Below are 24,537 nucleotides of genomic sequence, written 5' to 3'. Positions count from 1 at the left end.
GTGTCTGGTAACAGATCGGCTCTCCACCAAACCCGAACAACTCCTCAGCTACCGCAGGCTCTTCTGCTGACGTGGCTCATGATACCATCTGTACTGCAGGCTCTTCTGATGACGTGGCTCATGATACCATCTGTACTGCAGACTCTTCTGATGACGTGGCTCATGATACCATCTGTACTGCAGGCTCTTCTGATGACGTGGCTCATGATGCCATCTGTACTGCAGGCTCTGCTGCTGACGTGGCTCATGATGCCACCTGTACCGCAGGCTCAGTTGCTGACGTGGCTCATGATACCATCTGTACTGCAGGCTCTTCTGATGACGTGGCTCATGATGCCATCTGTACTGCAGGCTCAGCTGCTGACGTGGCTCATGATGCCATCTGTACTGCAGGCTCTGCTGCTGACGTGGCTCATGATGCCATCTGTACCGCAGGCTCTGCTGCTGGCTTGGCTCATCATGCCATCTGTAATGCAGGCTCCTCTGCTGGCTTGGCTCATCATACCACCTGTACTGCAGGCTCTGCTGCTGACGTGGCTCATCATACCATCTGTACTGCAGGCTCTGCTGCTGACGTGGCTCATGATGCCATCTGTACTGCAGGCTCTTCTGATGACGTGGCTCATCATACCACCTGTAGTGCAGGCTCTGCTGCTGACGTAGCTCATGATGCCATCTGTACCGCAGGCTCTGCTGATGACGTGGCTCATCATGCCACCTGTACTGCAGGCTCTGCTGCTGACGTGGCTCATGATACCATCTGTACTGCAGGCTCTGCTGCTGACGTGGCTCATCATACCACCTGTACTGCAGGCTCTTCTGATGACGTGGCTCATCATACCATCTGTACTGCAGGCTCTGCTGCTGGCTTGGCTCATCATACCACCTGTACTGCAGACTCTGCTGTTGACGTGGCTCATCATACCATCTGTACTGCAGGCTCTGCCGCTGACGTGGCTCATGATCATAGACGTTGTACTCATGTCTCACGTTGATCTGTGTTCTGATGTGGTCATGTGTAAGGCTGATGTCTTCTTCCCGTGGATCAGTTCCCCATACCTCAGAGACAACGCCTTGTTGCACCACGGTTGCCTCTGTCAACACAGTGTATTGGATGCTCCTGTTCGGGTTGATGATCCAAGGCGATGGTACATGACCTGCTCTCGGTCGGTAGTTTGTACAGATGGCTGGGTTACAGTTTTACAGTTGGCTGGTCTACAGGTTATACAGTTGGCTTTTCTACAGTTCTACAGGTGGCTGGTCTATAAGTTGCACAGTTGATTGGGCTACAGTTCTACAGTTGGTTGGTCTACAGTTCTAAAGGTGGCTAGTCTACAAGTTGCACAGTAATCTGGGCTACAGTTCTACAGTTGGCTGGTCTACAAGTTACACAGTTGGCTTTTCTACAGTTCTACGGGTGGCTGGTCTGGCTACAGTTCTACAGGTGGCTGGTCTACAAGTTGCACAGTAGTCTGGGCCACAATTGTACTGTTGGTTGGTCTACAATTCTACAGGTGGCTGGTCTACAAGTTGCACAGTAGTCTGGGCTACAGTTCTACAGTTGGCTGGTCTAGAGTATGCTTTGAATATGTTCCCTGTAGCATTTCGTTGACCATATGTATAATTTACCGACGTAGCAACTCCCCAGTGGGTAAAGGTCTGGGTGACCCCCGTCAACTCCCCTTAAGTCTTTGTGTCCAAAATTCGTAAACACTTCCCCTCGTCTCGTCCTTTTCCCCCCCTCATAATCCTTTCTATATCTCAATGAAGTCTCGGCTTTGATGTGGACTTTTGACCGTGACAGGAGCCTCCAACATAGGAAAAAAAACTGCTGTAAAATTGTTCCTTAACAGGAGCCTCCAACATAGGAAAAAAAAAAACTGCTGTAAAATTGTTCCTTGACAGGAGCCTCCAACATAGGAAAAAAACTGCAAAATTGTTCCTTGACAGGAGCCTCCAACATAGGAAAAAAAACAACTAAAATTGTTCCTTGACAGGAGCCTCCAACATAGAAAAAAAACTAATATTGTTCCTTGACAGGAGCCTCCAACATAGGAAAAAAAACTGCAAAATTGTTCCTTGACAGGAGCCTCCAACATAGGAAAAAAAACTAATATTGTTCCTTGACAGGAGCCTCCAACATAGAAAAAAAACTAATATTGTTCCTTGACAGGAGCCTCCAACATAGAAAAAAATAATTGTTCCTTGACAGGAGCCTCCAACATAGAAAAAAAAACCGCAAAATTTTTCCTTGACAGGAGCCTCCAACATAGGAAAAAACTGCAAAATTGTTCCTTGACAGGAGCCTCCAACATAGGAAAAAAACTGCAAAATTGTTCCTTGACAGGAGCCTCCAACATAGGAAAAAAATTAATATTGTTCCTTGACAGGAGCCTCCAACATAGGAAAAAAACTGCAAAAATTGTTCCTTGACAGGAGCCTCCAACATAGAAGAAAAAAACTGCAAAATTGTTCCTTGACAGGAGCCTCCAACATAGGAAAAAAATAATTGTTCCTTGCCAGATGAGATTTTCAATTTGTTCTCATTCCATAGATTCCCTCGTTCATCACTTTTCCTTGGGTTCGATTCACATTTCCTTAAACCATGTCTTTGGTCAAAGACCACCTCATGGGTTGTCCACATGTCTTTCATAAGTGTAGTATCATCTGGAAATAAGGATGGCATAATCCAAAAATATATATATTCGGGGATTCGAGACCTATTTTGATACAGGAGGGAACAGCGGCAGCCCCAGCACTGAACCTTTCGGAACACCTCTCGTTACCTGCTTCATCCAATTGGCTAAAGCTTCACCATCATGTATCCTTACTTGATTCAAGGCTCACTCGCTCACAAAGGGTTTGGTCAAAGGCCATGGCCGTCGTACCCAAAGGTCGTACCGTCGTGCTGAAGAGGCGATAGAAGTCTGTCTTTGCCAAGGTCATTTGTTCGCTATTAGTATTCTTTGCAACACTGACGAAGACACTTGTATTGCTGAATTATCTACGTCACGAACGGCTTGATTTCTATGACCTTATTTGCATAAGAACTACACATCTCTCTACCTCAGGCCTCGCATTTACAAGGTAGTCAGTTACAAATCTCAGCAGATACAGAGTTCCACAGGTGTCTATTACAAGACACCTGTGTCCTTTGGTATCACTGCTGTACAAGCTGCATTCTGATTGGTTCATTTCCTGCCACATACGTCATCATCATTCCAATATATTATATGTGATTGGTTCATCATCAGCCACAGACGTCACATCACCCCCGTATCTCTGATCTAAGATTGGTTCATCCTCTGTCTCATACGTCATATCATTCCTCTACCTGATCTGTGATTGGTTCATTCTCGGCCACACAGATCCTGATCCCTCCTCTTTCTCCCACCTGATCATGGAGGCGGCAGCAAGAACTTGTACCACTACTGAGAATTCTGATCCAAAGAAACCTCAGGAGTAAGAGTAAAACCTGGGCAGAAGGTGTTGAGGAGATGTGAGTGTTGCGATAACGGGGCAGCGAGTGTCATAAAAGGCAGGTCTGTGTCGGGAACAGATTCACTTCCCAGAACTTTAATTACACCAAACGTTCCTAGAACCACAATTGCAAGATGCCCTTTTTTCCACGGCTTGTTTGTTAAGTTATGCGACTGGAGATGAAGTCTCGGGAGTTATTTCATTACTTGTGTATCTAATTATGACTCTCTCTCTCTCTCTCTCTCTCTCTCTCTCTCTCTCTCTCTCTCTCTCTCTCTCTCTCTCTCTCTCTCTCTCTCTCTCTCTCTCCCCACTACACATTGAAACAGAGATCCTCCGTATACAGTCCCACCTCAATACGCTCGGCACTTGTCTCTCACTAAAATAATTTCTGTTCTTTGTGAAGTAATCCATTTGTTTTCTAATTATCTTTTTAGACCACATTCGTCAAGGAGACCAATCTGTAGTTCATCGCCTCTTCCCGGTCTCCTTCTTGCACCTCTCTACTCATTTGACACTTTGCCTTACCCCAGCGACATCTTGTACTGTATCCCAAAATATCTGTCAGGTGTACGTACATCCATCTTCAACATGCATAGAAAACTTTCACCAAGATCATGATCCTTGTACGGGTCATGCACTCTTTGGTATTGCGGTAGTGTCTTTTCCAGATATCTCAGTATTGCTTTCCAAAACCTCCTTCCCATTCCATCTCATTGGCTAACGTTAAGGCTACAGTGTCTTCCACTGTGAAAACACTTTTGAATTTGTCATTTAGTTCCACACACACCCATCCTTACATCAGCTCTATAACCCAAGATAGCCACAGTGTCTTCCATTGTGAAAACACTTTTGAATTTGTCATTTAGTTCCACACACACACCCATCCTTACATCAGCTCTATAACCCAACATAGCCACAGTGTTTTCCATTGTGAAAACAATTTTGAATTTGTCATTTAGTTCTACACACCTAACCTTACATCAGCTCTATAACCCAACATACACTGAAGTTTATTTCAACATACACTGAAGTTTATTTGGTAATCACCCTTTGTGAGGGCTATGGTCGGTGAATACTACCACAGTTATATTTTCTACTTCATGAATAATCCTCTCATATGACAGATCGTATGACAGACCCAGTGACAGGTCATGTAATAGAACTTGGAGAGCGGATGAGTGCGTTATCTCCATACGGTGAAAATGTTTCAGCATATAATTCATATAAATGTTCAAATGGGAAATGGAATAATTAAACTTGGTTCGTCTCTCTATTTCATTTTGTTTTCACGAGGTACTAACTGTCCCCTTTTTTTTTTTTTTTTTTTGAAGAATATTACTATGTCTTCGAGTAAAAATCAATATTTTCAATAATTGTATCCAGGTCGTTTTAAAGCCGTCTTAACTATTTATTCAAGACTCGTGTTCATGGTAGAATATGGATCCAAACTCCGGCCGAATCGTAAAACTGTGGCAAAACTCAAAATGCCGGTAGTTCAAGTCCTAAAATAGAAAAACGTCCTAAAATAGAAAAACAAAGTTCCGAGTCACCAGTTTTTGATGCACCCTGACTAGAAGTTCTTAACTTAAAAAGTTGAGTGAAAGTCAGAAACTCAGCAGATGTGGTTAGCCTCAAAGAAGTGCATGGTAAGATCTCTTCGGGTAGGTAGCTGCAGGAGCAGATACGCTGGGAGGGAGATCGCAAAAAAAATTAGGGTTCAACGGAGTGCGTGAGATAGGTTTCCCTTAACTAAAATTGCTAGGCTGGGAGAAAGTGCGCGAATGAATCAAGTCTTCTCAGTTAATAACCTTACTTTCAGTAATATATCTTGTTTGATGTAACAATTCTTTGACGATTTATTTTACCACTTTTGATGTAAACTCCTTTGTTTATAGAGATTATCTTTGCCTTATACTCCGTACACAAGTTCATGGAGGGGCTTTCCCATCAAATATTCCCCTTCTGTACAGGAATATCGTAATTATAACAACATGTTTTTCTTCATACTTCAGGTCTCCTGAAGGAGAAAGTCCACCATTAAAAAGGTTCGTTGTTATGTTACAGGTTGGTTGGTTAATTAGATTATGTCGGCAATAGACCTATTGCCAGGGTCAAAGAGAAGTCGTAACCACCAGTCAGATATATTTGAACGCCCATATCAGATGTTCCAAATCATCTCAAGACTACACACGTTCTCACTGGATATATGGTACTTGCGAGAGACACCGTCTTCAAGAACTGAATTTCTGTTTCGTAAGATCCGTGTGACTCGCCCATGTGCGCGAAACAGCAGCAGTTCATTCGTTACAGTTTCACATCACTCACATACTAAACAAGAAAATATATATATGTATGATTCTCAGAGCATTATCGTCAGTTTTCTTTATCTGTTCACTTAAGACACATTAGACAGCCTTCCTGCCTGTCTTGGATTACCTAGAAGGGGAAAAAACAAAGGAAGCTAGAGACAAAAGAGCAGAGGTACATGATAAGCCTCGGGCACTTCTGAACTCGCCAAACTCACTTTACCTTACCTCGTTAAAATCCTTTTTGGTTGCTATATAGCCATTTCTCGACTCCATTAAAGAGTGCAGCCAGGCGTAGGCAAGGTCAGCATAAAATAAGTGAGAAAACGGAGGCCATCCCGGCTTTACAAGGGGGAACTATGTTGTTTCCATTACGGGAAGGTTATAGGTTTTACCCAATACACCAGCCCATCAAAATAGATCCCCCGCCCAGGAGGATGAAAAACGGAGATTTCGTAACCTATTGGGAGATTTTGCAGACTCAGGGTAAATGTTTGGTAGAACAAATATATTTCTATGTGTCGACAGCGCAGGCCGTCGTACTGTACGCAAAGAAAAGACTGTGTTGGGCAACATGACATAAGATCGGGAACAAAGCACTTGGGTGTTTGGTATTCTGATCTTTTGGTGCCATAGAAAAATATTTTGTAAGTAATTGGATGACAAGTTTACTTATTTTTTGAGATACATGTTGTAGCTTAGAAGATATTTTTTTCCCCCTCAAATTGGACATACAGGTTAGGAAAATAAACTAAAGATGTTATGATATGAGCACATCCATCAGTCCTCAGGTTATTAATATTATTCCTTGATGTCTGTGTGTATGACGGGGGTGGTTTTCTACCATCATAAGACCCCCATCGCTTCCTCTATGCTGATACAGTTTTTGTTTACACTATGCTGTCCACATTTTCAAATTTTCTTACATTTCATTCCACTCACTTCGTACTCTTATACTATAATGTAATTCGTATCTTCTCTAACTTCCTTTTACTCATAATTTTAGGTTATGGTTTTTTATGTTTTTTATTTCTTTCGAAGAGCTTTTCACTACGTCGTCACACTGGTTTAGAAAGTAAGAGCTTGTGATCAGGTCATCCCTTGCTCTTCTCTCTTCCGTTATAGGTCAATATAAGGTCTGTAGCCTTTCCCTGAAACTCAGCATTCTTGAATTGCCATTCTGGTCCGAAGATCCACTTTTACCACCTTCCCATGTTGTGCCGTGTCAAATGCTCTCCGGTAGTCCATTTATCGAGAATGGATCTCACCCTGTAAGTGAAGTCTTGAGGGTTTTCTTTTGAAATCGTTTTGTCATTCACTTTAGGTAGTTTCTCCTCTGATTGAAGCCACTCATTTGCTTCCTGATTACCTTTTTCGAGTCCAATCCCGTAGCATTAGGCCTTTCTCCGGCGTCCTTTTGAACAATTGTAGATGTTTCTGTCGAGTGTATCTGCCCACACCTTCTCCAGCACATATGAAGAGATACTATCTGGACCACGAGCCTTGTCGTATCAAGACTTATATATTTAGATTTTGTCTCTTAGGTATGGGAATGTCTTCTGAAAACCTGTCTCTCGTAAGATCCCACTAGTGTATAGGCTATGATGTCTTCCATTGTGAAAACACTTTGTATTTTGTCATTCAGATCTATGATGTCATTATTCTATCCTCTACAACGCTTCGTTCATTATTCTTTAGGATCATTATAGCTGCTTTTTAATAACTGAGAATTTACTGGGTGTAGATTTATGACAAAGATTTTGGATGTCTTCCGATTTGTCCAATGTGTTTCTGTTACGATAAGAAATAAGTTTAGGTACGAGTGATTAGCGTACATCCGCAAATGTTTGCGAGGTAGGCAAGAAAACGGAAATAATATGAGCGCTGCAGAGTAGTGCTTATGGTAATCAAATTTAAGGTCTACACTTGTAGGGACCCAGACCGCAAGGTTTACGTTGCCGGAGCACAGAAAAACAATCCTTTCATTAATAGCATTTTAAGCTCAACGCTGACTTAGACCTTTGAGGATACGACGTTTGTGTTACCACACGTATGTCTGCCTGGCTTGGTGGGGTGGGATGTGATGAGACCCCTCCCTTATGATGCCATTCATCACCGCCATGATTTTTGTCAGATAAAAGATTATTAAGTAATAATGCATTCAAGAGCTGAGATTATACATCTGGATTACTAACAGCCATACGCGCCATGTATATATAGCTAGAAACTGAGTGTGAACGAATGGGGCCTTTGTTGTCTTTTCCTAGCGCTACCCCGCACACATGAGGGGGTAGGGGGTTGTTATTCGATGTGTGGCGGGGTGGCGATGGGAATAAATAAAGGCAGACTGTATGAATTATGTACATGTGTGTATATGTATATGTCTGTGTGTATATATATATGTGTACATTGAGATGTATAGGTATGTATATTTGCGTGTGTGGACGTGTATGTATATACATGTGTATGTGGGTGGGTTGGGCCATTCTTTCGTCTGTTTCCTTGCGCTACCTCGCTAACGCGGGAGACAGCGACAAAGCAAAATAAGTGGTAGAGGATGTGTGGATCAGGTGTTTGCTTTGAAGAATGTATGTGAGAAATACTTAGAAAAGCAAATGGATTTGTATGTAGCATTTATGGATCTGGAGAAGGCATATGATAGAGATGATAGAGATGCTCTGTGGAAGGTATTAAGAATATATGGTGTGGGAGGAAAGTTGTTAGAAGCAGTGAAAAGTTTTTATCGAGGATGTAAGGCATGTGTACGTGTAGGAAGAGAGGAAAGTGATTGGTTCTCAGTGAATGTAGGTTTGCGGCAGGGGTGTGTGATGTCTCCATGGTTGTTTAATTTGTTTATGGATGGGGTTGTTAGGGAGGTAAATGTAAGAGTTTTGGAAAGAGGGGCAAGTATGAAGTCTGTTGGGGATGAGAGAGCTTGGGAAGTGAGTCAGTTGTTGTTCGCTGATGATACAGCGCTGGTGGCTGATTCATGTGAGAAACTGCAGAAGCTGGTGACTGAGTTTGGTAAAGTGTGTGGAAGAAGAAAGTTAAGAGTAAATGTGAATAAGAGCAAGGTTATTAGGTACAGTAGGGTTGAGGGTCAAGTCAATTGGGAGGTGAGTTTGAATGGAGAAAAACTGGAGGAAGTGAAGTGTTTTAGATATCTGGGAGTGGATCTGGCAGCGGATGGAACCATGGAAGCGGAAGTGGATCATAGGGTGGGGGAGGGGGCGAAAATTCTGGGGGCCTTGAAGAATGTGTGGAAGTCGAGAACATTATCTCGGAAAGCAAAAATGGGTATGTTTGAAGGAATAGTGGTTCCAACAATGTTGTATGGCTGCGAGGCGTGGGCTATGGATAGAGTTGTGCGCAGGAGGATGGATGTGCTGGAAATGAGATGTTTGAGGACAATGTGTGGTGTGAGGTGGTTTGATCGAGTGAGTAACGTAAGGGTAAGAGAGATGTGTGGAAATAAAAAGAGCGTGGTTGAGAGAGCAGAAGAGGGTGTTTTGAAGTGGTTTGGGCACATGGAGAGGATGAGTGAGGAAAGATTGACCAAGAGGATATATGTGTCGGAGGTGGAGGGAACAAGGAGAAGAGGGAGACCAAATTGGAGGTGGAAAGATGGAGTGAAAAAGATTTTGTGTGATCGGGGCCTGAACATGCAGGAGGGTGAAAGGAGGGCAAGGAATAGAGTGAATTGGAGCGATGTGGTATACCGGGGTTGACGTGCTGTCAGTGGATTGAATCAAGGCATGTGAAGCGTCTGGGGTAAGCTATGGAAAGCTGTGTAGGTATGTATATTTGCGTGTGTGGACGTATGTATATACATGTGTATGGGGGGGGTTGGGCCATTTCTTTCGTCTGTTTCTTTGCGCTACCTCGCAAACGCGGGAGACAGCGACAAAGTATAATAAATAAATAAATAAATAAATATATATATATATATATATATATATATATATATATATATATATATATATATATATATTAGATTTGTTGTACGATGGTATAAAACATAGATCATTCTGTATTTTAGGTTATTGTGCGCTTACCAGGCCCAATTTATGCACCGAAACCACAGCTCCTTAGCCACATCCAGGCCTCACAAACCTTTCCATGGTTTACCCCAGACGTTTCACATGCCCTGGTTCAGTCCATTGACAGCACGTCGACCCCGGTATACCACATCGTTCCAATTCACTCTATTCCTTGCACGCCTCTCACCCTCCTTTTCCTTTCTGGTTTACATCCTACGTACCCGTCCTTTTCCAACGCTTTCCTACGTCACTTGCACTTCAATCACTATACGTTTTCCTTAAGACGTTCCCACTTCTTTCATTTTTCCCTTGTCTGCATTCACAACACCATACTATTTCGCTCACACTTCATTCTTTGTACACTCGTCCATTGGTTCTTCTAACCCTCTCTTTCCATCTCCCTCGGCCCATACTGGTAGTTTCCAACTGCTTGTTATCTCGTAATTCGCCCCCTAAGGGTCGTAATGGTCAGCTGGCCTCAGCATCTGTCTTCTGATTAGCTCACAATCAGGTGAAGGGAAAAGTATGGAGGGAAATTTTTATTCTGTATTTTTCTAGGGAAGTTTGGTTATTATTATTATTATCATTATTATTATTATTATTATTATTATTATTATTATTGTTATTATTATTATTATTAATATTATTATCATTATTATCATCAGTATCATTATTTCAAGTTTATTATCATTATCATTATTATCATTATCATTATTATTATTATTATTATTATTATTATTATTATTATTATTATCATTATCATCATTATCATTATTATTGTTGTTATCATTGTTTCAAGTTTATTATTGTTCTTATCATTATTATCAATGTTATTATTAGTAGTAGTAGCAGTAGTAGTAGTAGTAGTATAATTATTATTATCATTATTATTTTTATTAGTCGTGGAAAGATTCAATGGAGGGAAGCTAGATAAACGTATAAAGAATGAGTCAAATGAGACAATAAGGATGGAGAAATTAATGGAAATTACCGATAAACAGGGTCAGAGGTTAGCACAGCTGGAGGGGGAAATAGAAATGAATGAGAAATCGAATCAAAGAGCATGAAAAGTGACATGAGGATGAGAAAGGTAATTAGGGCATAGAAAAATTAAATCAGAGGGCATGAACACAGAATCATTTCAGTTTAGGGGATTCAACAGATATAAGATCAGAGGAACGACGGGGCATTGAATACTGGATGACCCAGAGACTGTTTAACAAAAGAAGAATTATAGTTGGCGGGGAAGGGGATCAGGAGCCATTTCTGGGACAGTCGAAGAGAATCAGGGCATGAAGACTGATGTAGTGAAGGTGAGACATGGGGACACTGACTCAGACGAACTCGGGGATTCTTGTCAAGATGTGGGGAGAATTATAGGCAATGTAAAGAGACAAAACAATCAGGGATGTTTATGGTCCAATACATGGAGGATTAGAATATGGTGCGGAGTCTGCAGGATTAATGCTTGTTGGCCCAAAAACAGGAGGTTTCAGAGATAACCACAAAAGTAGGTGATACGAAAATTAGGGAGATTGGAGAAGCAGGTGGTTGATCGAAGTATATCATTGAGAGTTGTTGGACTACAAGACAAAATATTCCACATAGAGAGGAAAGGGTGAAGGAAGGAAAGCCGTTCAAAAAGAAAGCTGTGTCTACTACGAAAGATATGAGAAGAATTGGTGGATCCAGTAAGGATATAAGGGCGCGAACAGTAAACGCTTGCTTTTGAATGATAGTCAGTTAGTCATGGGATACTTAGGGAGACTTAAAACCTTAAGAGACGCAGAGGAACCCAGTAGTCTTCGTCAGAGCGACTGGGAAAGGCGAAAGGCTTTTCATATTTGCCCCATCATAGAAAAGAGAGTGAGAGGCGACTTGATCACAGCCTTTAAATATTTAAACCATCTTAATGACGTAGACAGTCCCCGAAAGATGTTAGAAAACAATGCAAAGTAGTATCATAATATGATAAAAGATTTAAGAGATCGTGAATGTGTACGGAGCACAGAAGTTTGCAAAGTGGTGTGACATTTGAGAAAGTTGAAGACATGGAGGCTCCACGAGTGTAGAAATCCCTCCCCCGTACAAAATAAATAGGGAATTACATAGACTCCTCATTTCAACTCAGCTGTGAACTGTATTGTTCAAAGTGTCCAATATAAACTCATGTAGAATGATAATTTAACTTACACTCTTCATGTCTTCTGTATTTTACAAGACAAACACTAAGACGTATTACATATTTTTCTAAACACTTAAAGTTACCATGATTAAACCTTGAGCACTATTTAGTGTTTAACGAAATTTTGCTTTATCTATTTATTCCAGCCCTGTTTAGTTTGAACAAAGTGACATTTTCTAGTCACACGCAGCATCGTAATACTGTGAAAAATCTAATTCCTCAAATACACAATTTGAAGTAAAACACCTACATCAAAATTTCAAACCTCCTCATCAGTTTTCAGTAAATCATTATCATTTTCATGACTTTGGTGACATAAAAACTTAACTTGCAAACATGGGCGTCGAGATTCAGCACGGGCCTCGGGGCTGATAACCTCCCCGACCCCATTGAAAAGGGGACCTGCTAGTGATGTTCTTAAGACCCCCCCCCCCCCTTCTCTTTTTATCTTTGAACTTACTTAGAAAAAAAAAGAAAATGATAAATCAGCTCGGCAACGAGTTCATAAACAAAGCAAAAAGCATATATTCTATCACGTATGGATGACGCATTGAGAACAGTTTTTCCTTTTAAAGAAAATTTAGGATTAAGATGTAATAATACACAAAAAGGGACTTAGACTTGGAGCAGCGACCCCTTCCTCCCCGCCCTCTCATCAAGCCTGCTCATTAATAAAAAAAAGTTTCATATCATCTGCACTGGGCAGTATACATACTGACAGTGTATGAAGTCTCAGAATTATCTTTGAGCATCAAAAGATGTTAAAAAGACGTTGACGTTGATAAGCAACCAACGGAAATTCATATAAATAAAATGAGGTGAAGTTACGGGCTGTAATGTAGCTAATATATTAGTCTATCATTTGATCATACCAGTGAGCACTCAAATGCTTAGAAGTGATAAAGGCATTTTTGGTAATTCTTCAAGTGAAATGAACGCTGGCAAGTTGCATGTTGGCTGTTGATATAGCCAGCTGCGGAAAACATTCGCCAGCTTTATGTTTTGGGTGAATGTGTAAACATTGAATAGCTCGTTGCTTTGCTATCACCAATTCATTGAGGTGAATTTGACGTAAAATGGGCCGTAGTTCAAAGGACAAGCGAGATGTCTACTACCGACTTGCAAAGGAAGAAGGCTGGAGGGCGAGAAGTGCATTCAAGCTTATTCAAATTAATGAAGAATATAATATATTTAAAGGTGGCTCACCGTTAAGTATATATGATAGTAAAGGTGTATTTTAGGGATGTACCTTTATTTATTGACCCATATTGACGATAAGTTAATGATATTTGTCTAGTTAGCTGTAAGAAATAGGTACTTATGTTTTAGTAGTAGCATGTACTTCATTTGTGTTGGGTTGGGATGTTTTAGGTTGGGTATGGCTGCACTTAATCAGAGTGAAACATTTGACAAGTCTAGTCAGTGTTTGGTACATGGTAAAAGATAACTAATCCATGTCAAACTATAGCCATTGTGCAATTTACCTTAGCATACTGGGCATGGAGGTACAGGGTTTGGAGCTCCACAACTTGACTGCATTGAGTTTTTAAGCTCAGAACGAAATACATGCCGAGAAATTATCTATTTTATCATTTTTTTAAATGTTACGAGGTAGGTGATAGTAGTGTGTCAAAGAAAATGTGGTAGATTTATGGAAAAGTAGGTAATACACTTGCAGAAAATTAACAGATCCTCTAAAAATCTCACCTGACTTCCCTGGCAGTCAAAATTTATCTAAATATTCAGTATTAGAGTCAAAATATGCCAGTCACACTCACAAAAATGCACCACCAACATGTTGCTGGATATAATCAAATATACGTGTGAGCCTCAAAATGAGATGAAACAGTGTTATATTATGTTTATCATTTTGTTATTAAGTGAGGTTTTAATAGGCTGTATTGACATTTACAAGTTCTGCCAATTTTTACATTAATTACATGATAGCAGTGAACCATACGCTATCAGTCAATGATTATAGCACTTTAAGATTAAGGAGGTTACTGAGGCCTTTAGACAGTTTCAGTGACTGGACCTTATTGTTGCCATCTATGGCTAGCCAACATAGATTACAGTGTGCGTGTAATTTAACTGGGGATAGATATTACATGCATAGAGTGATACCAGTAACACCTTGTTATATTAGCATAGATTAACAGCAATAGCACCATAAGGGTTTTATGAAATGTAATTCTATGTTCTCTAAATCTGTGCTTGTAAATATGGGAAAGGAGGAAAAAGAGAATTACTGAATTTATTTTGCTGAGTTTTTATGTGTTTTGTACACTGAGTTCAGGCCAAGGTGTTTGATTTCCAGGTGTGACTCGAGTGGTAGACTTGTGTGCTGCACCAGGAAGTTGGAGCCAGGTATTATCACGCACCCTCAGGTGAGTACTGGCGAGCCATTTTCTTCTGGATGTTTGTTTGTATTCTTCTTAGCTGTAGCTTGTATGATTGCATTATTTGTAGTAATTACCATGATGTGAATGGCACACTGGTGAGGTATAATCAAGGAAAGTGCTTGTATGTTTACGAAAGTAAAGATAACCCCTACAAAGCACAGTGTATCATTAATGCACCAATATCAATACAGTAGACTCTTGTATCAGACTCAACTGTATCTCATTCATGTCCACAAGAATTTTCCGTATCTCAGTTTGATATGGCTTTTCTTTATCTGAAGCCATCTTTATTCTTATATGAAATATTTTCTGGATTTAAGCAAGAAGGATGTAACAATTTTACTTTCCTGTTGGCTGAAGAATTGTGAATTATCCTTCACAAGAAAACTGCACATAGATGTGGACTGTGATTGCCATGACTGAATATTCTACAGGGGATGCACAGTTTCCCAGGCAATACCTCTGTAAGGTTGTGAAAGAAAAACATATTTCTTGTCAACTTGTATTATGTAGCTTTTATAATAACTTTTTTTTGATCAGATGAAAAGTTTTGAGTACTAACAAATATTCTAAAACCACCAACATAATGATTCTATTTTAGGGAAGCTGCAAGTGGAGACTTACTTTACTTCTGGTTGAGAAAGAGAGAGAAAGAGAGGGCATAGATCATACATCATTCCAGATAAATACCCTATAAACGTTGTTTTTATGAACACCATTTATTGAGTAATATCACTATTACAGAGGTGCAGCACCAAACCCCTCTGTAGTAAAGATTGTGGCTGTGGACCTCCAAGCAATGGCACCACTCCCTGGGGTTGTTCAGCTTCAGGGTGACATAACCAAAAAAAGCACAGCAGAGGCCATTATCAGTCATTTTCAAGGAGAAAATGCCCAGTTGGTGGTGTGTGATGGTGCTCCAGATGGTATGTATACAAGGGACTTTTGATTTCCCAAGATAAAGGTAAAGGTGTTGCGCATTAGCTAGTGTTGGTCAGTAGTGCATGAATATCATTTTGAAGTCTGTTTAATGCATTGATTTTTAATGACAGTAGCTTTTATCACAGAATACCCTTCATCACGGCTAGGTCATGAATTGGTTAAAGGAGACAGAAGGATGAGTAAGACAGTTTCAATATAAAAAAAAATCATTGAAACAGAGATGAAAAAAAGTGTGCAAAGATTAGTGAAAGAAAAGGAAGAGAGCTGTAGAATGTATGTATGGAAAATATATTTGATATAGCTCATAGCTTAGTTTGAATGGGGCAAAAATTAAGATCAAAGAGGTAAGAAAGGAAAACCAAGAAGAGGGAATTGTCCCTGTGTGTGTGTGTGTGTGTGTGTGTGCATGTGTAAGTGCAGGCATGTACCCAGAAATTGGTCTTGGGGTATGATAATGAGTAAAAACACAAAACAAGAGTGATAAGTCATTAATATCCTTGTGCACAAAATATTCTGCAATATCCATATTCTGTGGTTTTGTATCATTTCAGAGAATTAAAGGCTCCTGAATTATTTGGATAGTAAATTAAATCACTAGTATTGGCCAAATTCTCATAAGATTTAAAGGAACTGTTGTATGGAAGTAAGTTTTTTATGAGACTTTGGCAGCCACTTTTGAATGAATATGAGATTGTCATATTTGATAACTTAAAGCAGCTGATAACAATAGTGAGTTACACTTATTAGAAGATATATGTACAGTAACAGTAAGTATAAACTAAGTCAGAGTTCTGAGTAACTTTTCAGGAGACCATTGTATGAAAATGATAATGGTGTTGCATGATTAAATGGAAGATAACATACAGAACAAGACAAACATTCACAAGCATTCCTTGTATAGACTTATAAGAAAAGGAGATATTGTCAAAATTAGAAAAAGAAGGGATCCAGCTTGTTTGTATGGTTATTAATCCAACAAAAGATTGAGGCATCTAGCTCACTGATATAACTTAATCTGATAACTGATCTTCCTTCATAGTATTGTGTAACCAGGAAACCAGATAAAGTCAACACAAATGGTAAAGGTGCATTTAATCTTCATAAAACATCCATCTCACACCATGTTATGGCATTTTGAAGCTGTCAGATGTTCTCTGAGAAATATTTTACCTGTTCCCTCAGTAATTTCGTAGTCTTATTATCATTAGTTTTACATTGCAGATTAGTGATATATTTTTTTCATAAAAAAGTAATTATCTGTTTTTGTTAACCCAGTGACAGGCCTTCATGACCTCGATGAGTACGTACAGGCTCAGTTGTTGCTAGCAGCCCTAAACATCACTACACATGTTTTGGCAGAAGGAGGAACCTTTGTGGCAAAAATTTTTCGTGGAAAAGATGTTACACTTCTTTATTCTCAACTCAAGATATTCTTTAAGCAAGTCAGTGTGACTAAGCCCCGGTCCTCACGAAATTCAAGTATTGGTAAGTTGAAGCCCAAAATGTTCCATCTTTTTGTTTATGAAGGTAAGAGATTAATTCTTATTCATCTCTGAGACTTCAATTAGCATCTGAAAGCCAGGGCATATTTGACTGTGGATGATGAGTATAGTTTGTGTGGGTTGTGATTGATTAAGCTAGATGAATTAAATGGTCTTTTTAGATTTTATTAGTTTAAGTTGGGCAAGCACATGGCATTTTTCAGTATGGTGGTGGTTGGGGACCATAGTTGTGGTAGATCAGTCAGTCTACCCTCAGATTTATTGTTTCATTATTTTTATGTTGCACCTTATTGTTTTGTGTAAAGAAAATAATGAAGATGGTACACAGGATATTATATTCATGTAAGGGATTAGTAGATACATTCATTGGAGATACTGAGCTATGTGTATAGACCTGTGTATTAATTGCTGTACTTGAGAAATGTCGTGAATCATACGCTTACAGGGTGGCATTGTTGAAAGGTGTCACATAATGCTGGGCCATCAGCTCACTCTTGAAATACTTTTTTTAAGGCAGCCAGAATGGGGACAGGCACTGAATACCCTAATCATGACCACCTCATATGTATATGTGAGAGGAAAGATGGATATGTTTTATGGCATAACGGTCCTAACAGATCTGTAGGGATGAGTTATAGGCTCAAAATACAAAAGTATGGAAGAGGGGTGTATGCATTTAGAATGAAGTGGCTGAGGATGAAATTTGATGTGAGGAGGGTTGATTAAGGAATGACATTGTGAGAGAGATGTGATAGTAAGCAGAGTTTGTTTGAGAGAGTTGAGCAAGATGTTTTCAAATGAGTTGGACATATGGAGAGAGAGTGAGTGAGGAGAGACTGATTGAGAAAACATATGCATTGATAGTGGAAGGAACAAGAAGAGGAAGACTAAGGATGAAATGGAAAGATGGAGTGGAAGATGCATCAAACATGCAGGAAGTTGTAAAACATGCATATAATTTGAGTGCATTAGAGCACTGTGGTACACAGGAGGCAATGTGCTGCCAGTAAGCTGAATCATCACTTATGTAAGGGAGCCATGGAAGAGTTTGCGGTTGTATATGTAGAGCAATTGGAGTGATATGGAATTAGTAAAAGAGGTGAAGAGCATTAGACAAAAACTTTTATTAAACAAGACCTCTGCTAAGATCTAGTCACCTTCCACTCAGTGGTTTTAGGTACACTGCCCTCTGAAGAGGACATTCAAGATTGAAAGCTAAATTGTCACTAAAGGTTAGGTTTTTTGTTTAGGTTTTCCTTTAACTCTGACATCCTTCATTTGGGTTTACTTTTTTCATGTACATGGGACTCTGCTCTAAGGTAATAAGTGCTGTTTATGAAGTATGAAAAATCATTTCTTCACGAGAGACATAGCCCAGTGAGTGTCCATACATTTCCCCATTCCTTTCATTGCCCTCTGTCCTTTTCATTTTTTATCTTTTTGTCTTTTAAGTAGAGACTATAACAGACCACAGGCACAGACTTTAATGGATACTGAGTGATGTGCATTGATGGCTTAGGGGTGCAACCTACTTCACCTCATTGACTTCATAGCCTAGTTCGGTTGGTGTATGGTTATTGAATCTCTGTAAATGAATCTTAGTTAGCCTTATAGATATATTATGGTGTTTAATAAAATGAAATCCTGGTGGATACACCCTCTAGGGGATTAGATGGCGTTTTAATTGGCTTTTAGGCAATTGCATTGTTTAATGTATACAGGGTTCTGCCCCTGGTAGTAAAAGGTTCCTTTCTTCTTTTATTATGAGAGAGGTTTTGTAAGCAAGAAGTTAAAAAAGTGAATAACTTCCATAATGTAAGGAGGCGCCATAGCATTAAAGGAATATTTGCTGATGTAAAGGATGGTGGGATCAGATGTCAAATGAAATGCTGTAAGAGCATTTATAACTTGTGAGGGCTTGGAATTATGAGAAATATTTTTAGGTATAAGAACAGAATGAAGAAGCTGTGCAGTGGGAGAATAAACATGAACCAGTAGGCAGCATTTTTGGGTGGCAGTTTTCGAATACAATTACTTTCCATAACTGCAAATTTACAAATTTTGTAGTACTGCTGAACTTAAAAGGGTTTCAATTTTTTTCAGAGGCATTTGTTGTGTGTGAAGATTATGCACCCCCTCCAGGATATACTCCTACGATGGTAAACCCATTGCTTGACTTAAGTTATGAGGGATCATGGCAAGACCTTGAAGGAGTCAATCGTGTGATCGTACCATTTTTGGCATGTGGGGACTTATCTGCTTATGACTCTGACATGACCTATCCTTTACAGGTAATATGAATATTATTTCAAGGGACTATGTTATGCTCGCATGCTATTTTTCTGTTTTCACTGTTACTGCCTCCTTTCTGATCCTGATGACAGTATCAGAATGCAGGAGCTTAAAAATATTGTTTTTATAGTTTCATTTCAGGCAGTATATTATGAATTAAACTATAAATCTTATAATTCATCCTCACTAGTATTGATCTCTCACATTTATACAAGGGGTAGAGTTCATGGCAGAGACCATTTTAAGTGAATGTGGTATTTATTATATAGAAAAGATTTATAATAAATGAATTTATAATTCCTCTAAAAAACCCTGTTTTAAGTTTTCATGCATGAACAAATAACAGTTTTATTACAAAATACAGTAATTATATAGCTGCTAGTAATTGCTAGTACAATGTTACATTAAACAGCTGATGATGTATCTCATTTAAAGATTCAGATTATCTCCCATTTGATTATGTGTAGTGGTGAACATCAGTTTTAATATGGAAATTATTATTGTCAGAAAAATATAAAGATTCAAGTTCGTCAAATTTTGGAGAGATGATTTTGCTCTGGAGATTGGAGTAGGATATCAGCTGCTTTCTAGTAAGAACTTAGTACAAGACCCTTGAAAATAGCATCATGTTTTTTAGGTACCAGTAAGTAGCCATTTGATTCCTTTTGAGTCAGTAATGATAAACTGTTTTTAAAGAAAACAAAATGTTACTGGATATTTTTAAGAACAATGATTGTACTTATATTCATATATTCTCTGATAGATTGGTGAAGGACAGTCATATGAGTACCGACCCCCAGTACAGCCACCAATCAGCCCAGCTTATACCACTGCAGTTGCCATGAAACGTCAGCATCAACAGTCTCCAAGTACATCATCTCCCTTAAGTGAAGACAGTGAAAATGATTTAAAAGTAAAGGAGGGAGATGCCCAAAGAAGAAATGAAAATTCAGAACAAGCAAGTGTGTCAGACAGTCAAACTGATATGGCAGATACTGACACAAAGCTAAAAAACTTACATATTATTGATAATCAGTTAAACAGCTCCAGTTCCCTAAATGGATGATTAAGCTTTTAAAATGTCATTGGTTGTGTGTGTGATTTTAGATTTCATTAACGACACAATTATTTTAATTATGAAAACAAGTTTGCAGATGGGACATCAGAAGTTGCACATCAATGTACATAAGTATGATTTTTCTAGGTGCCTGGCTGAAATTGCTAGTAGAATTTTTGGTCAGAAGATAATGGTGTCAGGTATGAAAATATAAGAAAGATGTATAATTTATATTCATATGTGAATCAGGGTGGGTGAGGGGGCAAAGGTGCTGGGAACACTGAAAAATGAGTAAGAAAGATCAAACGTTATGTGGGAGGGCAAAAATTTTTATATTTAAAGATATAGTCCCAACAATATTGACTGGATGCAAGACATGGGTTGTAGATAAGGCTGTGCAGAGGAAGGTGGATGTTTTTGAAATGACGTGTATGAGAACGTTGTGTGGTGTGTAGTGGTTTGATTAATTAAAGAAAGGGTAAGAGAAAGGTGTGGAAATAAAGAGTGTGGTTGAGAGTGCTGAAGAGGGTGTGCTGAAATGGTTTGGACACATGGAGAACGAGTGAGGATAGGTTGACAAAGAGGATTTATGTGTCAGAAGTGGAGGGAAGAAGGGGAACAGGGAGAGACCACATTGAAGAGCTAAAGTTGGAATGAAAAAGATTTAGTGATCAGGACCTGAATGTGCAGGAGGGTGAAAAGTGTGCATGGGATAGAATGAATTAAGAGTGATGTGGTATGCTGTGGTTGACATGCTGTCACTGGACTGAACCAGGGGATGTGAAGCTTCTAAGGTGAACTATGGAAAGATCTATGGGGCCTGGTTGTGCATAGGGAGCTGTCATTTCAGTGCATTACACATGGCAGGTAGAGAATGGATGTGAGCAGATCCAGCCCTTCTTGGTCTGTTCGTAGAGCTACCTCAATAATGCGAAAAATGGCTATCAAGTATGAAAAAAATACAATTCATGAATTTATGTTTCAGGTATGTTTAGTTATTGTTGGTGGTTAGTGTTTGTGTGATGGGGAGAGTTTTATTTTTCATTTGCTTTTCATTTAACCATGTTTATACACTATGCCTTAACTTTATGTGTACACACATATACACACCCTAGCTTTTGACAGGTACCTATTTATTGACTAGCCCCAAAGTGGAGGATGAACGTCTAGGAGTTGGTTTCCCTGTGGAACTTATTCCCAGGCCTGTTAGAACAGTAGGCCACAGCGCTAAACACTGCACTATAGACTTTCTAAGATTGGACTGCTAGTGTTTGCCTTTAAGGGGATCAAAACATGGACAGTATGCTATCAGCGTAGCACTGAACCAACTGAGCTATCCGGCTAACAAAATGCATCAGTTAAGAATCTCATCCAGATTTGCTGTAGTCAGTGAGAATTCTATCAGTGTGTGTGTGTCAACACAGATAGTAAAGAGAAAATATTTCACAAAATGGCCACACTGCTTTAGGGTCAACAGAAGAGAAAAGGAAAGAGAACAGGATCTCTGACTATGTGAAAAAAAGGAAAATGTTGCCTACTGTACTAACTGCATCAAAAGCATTGAGTAAAAGGTCACTGTTGAAATATTGAATATTATCCCCAGTGATAACGAAGACTAATAATGTGCTCATGTTGGTGAAAGAGGTTTGATCATGGAGTATGTTAAGCCACTTGATAGTTGGTATGAGGAACCTAAGTGAAATAGAGCAAGGTAGTTTATTTCGTAGTGTTGTGTGGTTGGATGGTTCTTGTCACGTGTAATAATAAAAAATCAGGGAGGTCTAGTACACTTGAGTGGCACCTTGCTAGATAGTTAGTGTAGGTAATGAAAGGCCAGTTTGATGAAACCTGCAGTAATAAGAAGGGTAGTGATGATGTAATAGATGGCCACCTCTTGCCACCAGAAAGTGCACTAAATGTATTTCCTTACTACTGTCAGAGTTACTTGAATCATTGCATGAGGTTGCAGCCATCTCTGCATATAGTTGGTCTCCTTTACTATTCTTCAAATGTGGAACTCTGGTGGCAGGTTAGGGACAATCAACTCACAATTAAGTGTCTGTTTTTATAGTGCTTTATATTGTTAAGATAAAATAATCTTAAATCCTGAGGTACATATCAAGTTTTATGTATATTTTTCTTTAGGGCAGTTGATAAAGGTAGTGATATAATGCAGTAGCATGGAAAAAGAATTGTAATAGTTGCAGTTCTTTATCTTTTAATGTTTTATGTCTGTGTAATTCGAAACAAACATATTTTTATATATCTGTTTGCCTTTTCCTGCCATAATCAGATAGCACGAGGAACACACAACTGCCTTTGACAAAAAAATATACAAAATTTGCCCTTAAAGTATTTCAGAAGATTTTATGAGATGCTATCACACTCAGTTGTTTAAGCAAATTTTTTATTTTTTAATTTGGCAAATGATTTTAGGGTTACCCATGAGGGAACAGGCATCAGAGATATAGATAGATTATTTGATATAAGTGTAATGTCCTTTATGGTGATCCAAATTAATCAAGTATTTAGATTTTTACTGTATGATATACTGAAAAAAAATCACTGATGGCATTAGCCTATTAATCAGAGTAATGAGCTCATTTTACTGTAATGAAACACTGGACTAAATGGTGAGACAGCATGATTCGAAGTATGAAATACCATACAGTATATACCATTAATGTATGGGAAGGGGATAAGTAACTGAGTGCAAATATGGAAGGAGGAAAGCTAGGGAGGGAGTAATGAGAGAAAGAGAACAAGTGATATGGTGAAGAGTGATGGAACTGAAGGCATTTAAATGGCTTTGAATAATACTGACAATTTACATTTTTTGTTAACAGCAGAGCTGAGGTGCTCATGGAGTATGATGTCAAACAATCATGGGAATGTCTGATTTTGCTCAGTGAACTGGTAAACACAGACAGATCCACGCAAGAAGATGACAGTGATATAATGATATACAGGATCATAAATAATACTTGTATACATACATTCACAGTGATCAAACAGGGAATGCTGACATGATACAAAGATTTTGAAAGATATATGGCAGAGAAAGCTCAGGATATGGGATCCCACAAGAGAAAAACTCCCTCTACTGTATATACAGGTTAGTAAACATTTCAGATAAAATTGGTAAAACATTATGAAAACCTATTAAGTCACTGATGAAGTACTCATAATTATATGTCTCACATTCTTTGGTCTGTCACCATGTGACGAAAACCCCACCGGTTTATTATCATTATTTAGCAATTGAAAATATACACCTGCTTGCACATCAATTGAGGGATATAACCTGTGTGATTCAAAGCATTCCAAGTTGGGGACCATAGTGTTATGAAATGAGATTTGAGTTGCTTTCTGCAATTGTTTACATTCCATTGCTATTACCATAGACATGTTATTTCCTATTTTTATTTTTATAAACTTTTATGCTAATTCACGCATAAATCACTACAGCAAGATGACCCTTCATCCATTTTCACCTGAAGGTGAATATTTATTTGCCTAATAGATACTGACATAGGATCTTCGTGATGCCTTGAATCCAGGCTGGGGACCCATGATACTATGAATTGTAGTTAGGATATAGCATTTATGTTTCCTTATTGGTTTGGGATCTGTTGTTTAATATGAACACATTATATAGACTTCATTTCCTTGTGGATTGGTCTGATATTATAGACATTTAAGTTAAGGTGCTCTCAATGAACATGAAATGTTGAAGTAGGATATGGTGAACCCTCCTTCCTGTAAGTATTGTGTACATGCTCAAGGGAGGCAGCAAAAATGGAACTCATTTAGTTCCCACAGAACCCCAAAGCTCAAAGAGGCTAACTTTGTGAACCCCCCTTCCTTTAAATATTGTGTGCATGCTCAAGGGAAGCAGCAAAATGGCATGACATAAATGAGAAGACAATGGAAACAAGAACTATATCGAAGGCCTCGGCAGATGTACAAATATGGAACTCCCTTGATTCCCACAGAATCTCAAAGTACTGGAGAGGCTCCATCCATCCATCGATGTACATAATAATTAATCCTCAACTTAGCTAAGCTAACTAAACTAGCTGTAACAGTACTAAATTCCACCAGAGGCATACGAATAAGGCACTAAGAACAACAAAATCTAGCAAACCATCCATATACCCCATTAAAACCTATGAGACGTCTGTAGACTACAATTTCTTCCATTTCTCTGGATCTTCAAGAAAAAGATGTGATTTTTGTATATTGGTAAATAATTTTCTCATGCAACTTTTGCTAGGGTGATTTTTGTATATTGGTAAGTAATTATCTCATGCTACTTTTGCTAGGGT

The 24,537-nt window shown here is 39.0% G+C and overlaps 1 protein-coding gene across 2 annotated transcripts; it reads left to right on the top strand.

Annotated features, from left to right (window-relative positions):
• Positions 1–12,993: 12,993 nt before the first annotated feature.
• Positions 12,994–22,472, top strand: LOC139755388 (tRNA (cytidine(32)/guanosine(34)-2'-O)-methyltransferase-like). Of its 2 annotated transcripts, none has more exons than XM_071673632.1 (6): positions 12,994–13,244; positions 14,332–14,401; positions 15,161–15,342; positions 16,634–16,843; positions 18,964–19,151; positions 19,916–20,354. In XM_071673632.1, exons 1-6 carry the CDS (start codon positions 13,091–13,093, stop codon positions 20,216–20,218), a joined length of 1,107 nt encoding a protein of 368 aa, XP_071529733.1. In that variant the 5' UTR covers positions 12,994–13,090; the 3' UTR covers positions 20,219–20,354. The 2 variants fall into 2 exon arrangements, with proteins under 2 accessions (XP_071529733.1, XP_071529734.1); XM_071673633.1 differs by having other exon boundaries at positions 12,995–13,211; positions 19,916–22,472.
• The last annotated feature ends 2,065 nt before the right edge of the window (positions 22,473–24,537 follow it).

This window comes from Panulirus ornatus, chromosome 19, assembly GCF_036320965.1.
Source record: "Panulirus ornatus isolate Po-2019 chromosome 19, ASM3632096v1, whole genome shotgun sequence".
NCBI classification, from domain to species: domain Eukaryota; kingdom Metazoa; phylum Arthropoda; class Malacostraca; order Decapoda; family Palinuridae; genus Panulirus; species Panulirus ornatus.
Note: the sequence above shows the minus strand (reverse complement) of the source record. Positions and strands in the feature narration are given on the sequence as shown.

Bases quoted from the DNA above. Each gene is read 5' to 3' on its own strand.
- LOC139755388 (XM_071673632.1), top strand. From the start codon at position 13,091: ATGGGCCGTAGTTCAAAGGACAAGCGAGATGTCTACTACCGACTTGCA. The intron at 14,402-15,160 runs GTGAGTACTGGC...TCACTATTACAG, and splicing joins GTATTATCACGCACCCTCAG to AGGTGCAGCACCAAACCCCT. The intron at 15,343-16,633 runs GTATGTATACAA...TTGTTAACCCAG, and splicing joins GTGTGATGGTGCTCCAGATG to TGACAGGCCTTCATGACCTC.